Consider the following 4,796-nt stretch of genomic DNA (forward strand, 5'->3'; position numbering starts at 1 on the left):
GGCAGCTCTGAAATAGGCCCTTACACTCTTCCCTGAATCATTATTTATGCTCAACAATGCTTCTGCATGCTGCGTTGGCAAGAGGAGCTGATATGGTGCACTTGCGTTACGACGACATGAACGACATATTGTTACAACGTCGAAGCACATGCAAAAATTCACATCTAGAAATAAACATCATTGAGTCGCTCAAAACTAAAACGTTTATAGCTAAATTTTCGATTGAACGAAATAATTTCCGGGCGGCATTGAAAAAGAAGAATAAACGAAATTTATTCTATTAGGCTCTATAAAGAAATGCGGGACGCTTACGATAACTTCAGCATAAGAAAAATTTAGCGAGCGTCTCTTTGTGAAAGAACGCATCATATTTTAGCGGGTTTAAATAGAAATCGCTCTGCGTTTCAGGGAACCTGCATTAGGCCCTATTATAAGATAATCCGAAATGCAATAACGATCGTTTTTCCGAAGGTTCGTAATTCCAAAACACACAAATTCTGTTTGCAGTGTACCTGGATGTTCGTTGCAAATCCGAAATAAACTACTGTCCGTCATTACAACATTGTATGACATATGACGTTACTGCGAAGATTTGTTTTTCCTTGCGTTCACTAAAACGAAAATAAAATAAGGTTCGCTATTACGAAGGTTCCTTAATCCAAAAATGTTAGGAATCTTTGTGTTTCAAGGTTCGTTAATCGGAAATGAAAATCGTTTGTTAATCTGAAAACGAAGAGGTGATTATATAGGACTGCTAACAAAAGCATACATCATCGTTTTTAGATCAACGAGTCTTCGGATAATGAACCGTTTTCATTTCAGGATGAACGGTCTTTTTTTTTTTTTGAACAATGAACCTTATTTCCATTTTATGATAAACGACACGAAATAACGAACATTTTCTCATTGACGGATGAACGAACCTTCGGAAAAACGAATGATACATGTACTTCATTTCGGATTAATGGACTTTCAGAATAGCAAACCTTCAATTTCCTTTTCATATAAGAACCTATCATTAACGGATGAACGAACCCCCGGAAAATCGAATGATACTTCATTTCGGATGAATGGACTTTCAGAATAGCAAACCTTAAATTTCCTTTTCATATAAACAGAACCTTTCATTGACGGATGAACGAACCTCCGGAAAAATCGAATGATACTTCATTTCGGATTAATGAACTTTCAGAATAGCAAACCTTAAATTTCCTTTTCATATAAAAAGAACCTTTCATTGACGGATGAACGAACCTCCGAAAAATCGAATGATACTTCATTTCGGATTAATGAACTTTCAGAATAGTAAACCTTAAAATTCCTTTTCATATAAAAAAGAACCTTTCATTGACGGATGAACGAACCTTCGGAAAAACGAATGATACTTCTTTTTGGATTAATGGACTTTCAGAATAGCAAACCTTAAATTTCCTTTTCATATAATAAAGAACCTTTGGAACAACCGTTACGAACCTTGGGAATAGCGAGCCGTAAAACCGACGACCCGTCGAACCTTTTATAGTACAACGGACATTAGGAACAATGAACCTTTGGAATAGTACTCGAATCCTCAACTACTTTGATGTGATTTCAAACTAAGCATGAAGTACAAACAACTTTCTCTTTTAAATGTACAATATCAACGAAATTAAAGTGATAACATTTCATTTGATATTGCTTTGTAACGTATTATGGGTAGTCGATAATCACATAATATAAACGGAGCTTGAGTGTTGGGTTTTGTGTGTGTGTTGTTGTACACACACACACACACACACACAAAATGATACAAGGAAACAAAACTGCCGATCCCGAAGACTTTGTTCTAACGTCAGTGCACGATTTACTTTTGTTGTACAAATTAATTACAGTATTTGTTCTTCTCTTTGATTCAGTGAATGATCTTGGAGGACAGAACACGACAGCAGTTCTAGAAATTGATATTAAAAGGCACATGTTCATGCAAGTTGGGCTACTCCCAATTCATGTTCGCATGTTCGGCTTGCTCCTCACGAATGTCGGCTTTCCCGGCGGCTCTCAGTACCAGTGTCACGGCGTCATGAAACATAGCTTGCACCTGTCGTCATGCAATTAACATCCAGAATTACTGCTCAACTTTCCTTCAGCTTGTTCTTGATGGGAATGACGCTGTAACCTTAATTCTCATGACTTAATTCTGTAGAAAAAGAAAATGACATTTTTATTTCGAAACGGGGAAAACTTCTGTGATATCAAAGTAAGATCGTAAAGTGTACCGTAGGCATAATGTTACAATATTGTGTACTTGACTAACGGTGTTGTATATAATGTTAAGGGACATTCCTTCCTGATATGTTGCTGTGTATGAACAGCTGTGTGCTTAGCATCTGCCCATTCTGTTTGTAACTGAAAAAAAAGTCACCAAACTATCTTCTCCCGAGGACAAATGATAAAGTCTTGACATCAGCTCCTACAATAAAGTCAAACTTTTGTTTATGCCCTCCTCGGCAACTCCTAGGCCAAGCTCTGCCTGTGCCAAACTGTTTGGTAACTGTTTAATAATAATTATTAAGTGCAATTTCACGTTCAACACTCACTAACTTTTTACAATTTACTAAGTTTATTATTATGTCTGTTATACTTAAATTGTCACTTATCTATTTGTTTCTTTTTTTTTGTTTCCAGTTATCTTACTGCAGAATGTTTCATTATTCTAGGCATACAATGTAATTAGGCTTTTAGTCTTTTTTTTTTTAAAGCATACTGCTTGTATTATAATTCTAGTCTAGCATTAATATTATCAGCACAGAAAGGAAATGCATGCATCGTGTGCTGTGATACCTGTGCCTATTTTTGTTTAAAAACTTTTTTGTTTTTGTTTATTGAAATGGCAATAAAAATGTGAAGATTTGTGTGTGTGTTTGTGATTAAATGGTGCAAAAGTATGTACCTGATTTCTTGGCGCTTGTTTTGTTTGTTTTGTTTTTGTTTTTTCTTGATGTATGATAACAATTTCCTGGCATTTGGGTATACAGACTACTATACTCTCAAACACCCACATTGCATACACATGCATACCCACACAAGACTTCTAATACAATAAACATGCAGGTTTCGTCAGCGCTATAACATTGAATGGAAAATACTAATGTGTGTCGTTTTCAACTAAAAATTGTAGTAATTGAGTGATAGACGTAAACAGACTTGAAACTCATCTGCCTTTCACATACAAATCAACATGCCACAATAGGCCGATTGCAAGAATTGTTCACAATTTACAGTATCCCGAGTGAAACGTCCATGTATGTAATCCAAGCACTAGAGATCTACTAGCAGGTATGTTATGCCGATGGTCTATACAAACATCACAATGATTAATAGTATTAGTAGGACATCGATACTCACATTTAGGTTGAAGAGCATTTTGCTCATAAAACTCGATCCATATTGCTCCTAGAAACGCAAAATTTGCATGACTTGTTGATGTCGCAATGCGCAGCATGCAGCGGTACGTTCGTATATAGAGATCGCCCTACATGTATTACATGTATGTCAGCTTCAACTTACAACAAAACATATGCATGGGCACACAGAAAACGAGGAAAGCAGTGATCTCTGTTTATTGCACATCGTCCTCATTTACGAGGGTCAAAGCAAGAAGCAATCAATAGTTGCGCTTTTGCGTCCTTACTTTTGGGGACAATCAAAGTTTTCTAAGCTTATATCAATTTTTAAGGACGCGTCCTCATTCATCGGGACGCCGTTCGCCGCGAAGTCGGCAGCTTGCGACCTAGTCACCGTATACGAAGACGACCCTCATATACAAATACGATCCTCATTCTCGGACCAGCGCCCCTACTGGTAAATGGAGTTGGAGGCCAGAGGTCTAACGCCAACACGGTTTGATTGTGGAGTGGCACACGCAATGCGCAAGCAATGACTAGCCTTGCCTTGCTTGTTGATGCCCCGAGACCGAGTGATAGGCTACGGCACGGTACTGTGCATAGTGAATGAGTGGGAACCTACATTGAGTCATTTATTGTACAGCAGTTTCACAATGTCAGTCCTTTTATAAACTATACTCTTTTTCGTAGTATTTACGACCAAAACACCCCAAACATCTCCTAGTGCGTATTAGATTCTGTATCATCATGACCATACGATTGTATTGCGTATTCAGCTAGTATTGAGTGTCAATGTAGAACAGGCCCGTCCGTGAGAGATTGATTGCCGTGGCCGGCGGACAAATTGATGGTGAACAGTACAGTCTCGGGCGTGTTGGAAGCACGGTGTACGTATAATTACACGTAGTTTTCTAGATACTAACATTACTTTTTCTTGTCACAAACCAAGAAAATTAGAGACTGATGATCAAAGCATTGAAAGTTCGAGTTTCACTCTGAAATATTGTCGGATTAGGAAGATTTAAAAGGATTTATCAGCCAGTACATTGTTCATCACATACCATCTTGACATAGGCTAGAAGGAAAAGGACCAATTTGAGGAAGCTTCAAAGTAATGATCGATCGCTATCGAACGTCGTATTGCTTATACATGTATTTTTTCTTTAATGCAAAAATGATTGTAAGAAAAAAAAAATTATTGCATGTATTTCATTACATGGTAAAATATAGAACTTAATTCTTTATGTATGATAATAAAGATAATATACCACAGAAATATAGATCAGTGCACAGCAGTGTAATCACCAACTGTATTAGCTTACGGTAAAAAAAAGTCACCACCGGAAGTACAAAGTGGTAAACGAAAACAACTCTTGTCTTCATAGTCTACAATTCAATGCGAAACACGTAATG

General features: G+C 37.2%; 1 protein-coding gene across 2 annotated transcripts in view; it reads right to left on the reverse strand.

The window, feature by feature from the left end:
- Window positions 1-4,796, reverse strand: part of LOC140242591 (small ribosomal subunit protein eS4-like) — a 120,799-nt gene that overhangs the window by 21,043 nt on the left and 94,960 nt on the right. Inside the window, exon 1 of one of the 2 annotated variants that reach the window (XM_072322341.1) lies at window positions 4,445-4,511. The exons of the other annotated variant lie outside the window; for it this stretch is intronic. Coding sequence (XP_072178442.1) covers window positions 4,445-4,447 — 3 coding nt within the window. The 5' untranslated portion in view covers window positions 4,448-4,511. Of the gene's footprint in view, window positions 1-4,444; window positions 4,512-4,796 lie in introns of those variants that run through there. 2 annotated transcript variants of the gene reach the window in all.

Source organism: Diadema setosum, chromosome 19 (genome assembly GCF_964275005.1).
Source record: "Diadema setosum chromosome 19, eeDiaSeto1, whole genome shotgun sequence".
Classification (NCBI taxonomy): domain Eukaryota; kingdom Metazoa; phylum Echinodermata; class Echinoidea; order Diadematoida; family Diadematidae; genus Diadema; species Diadema setosum.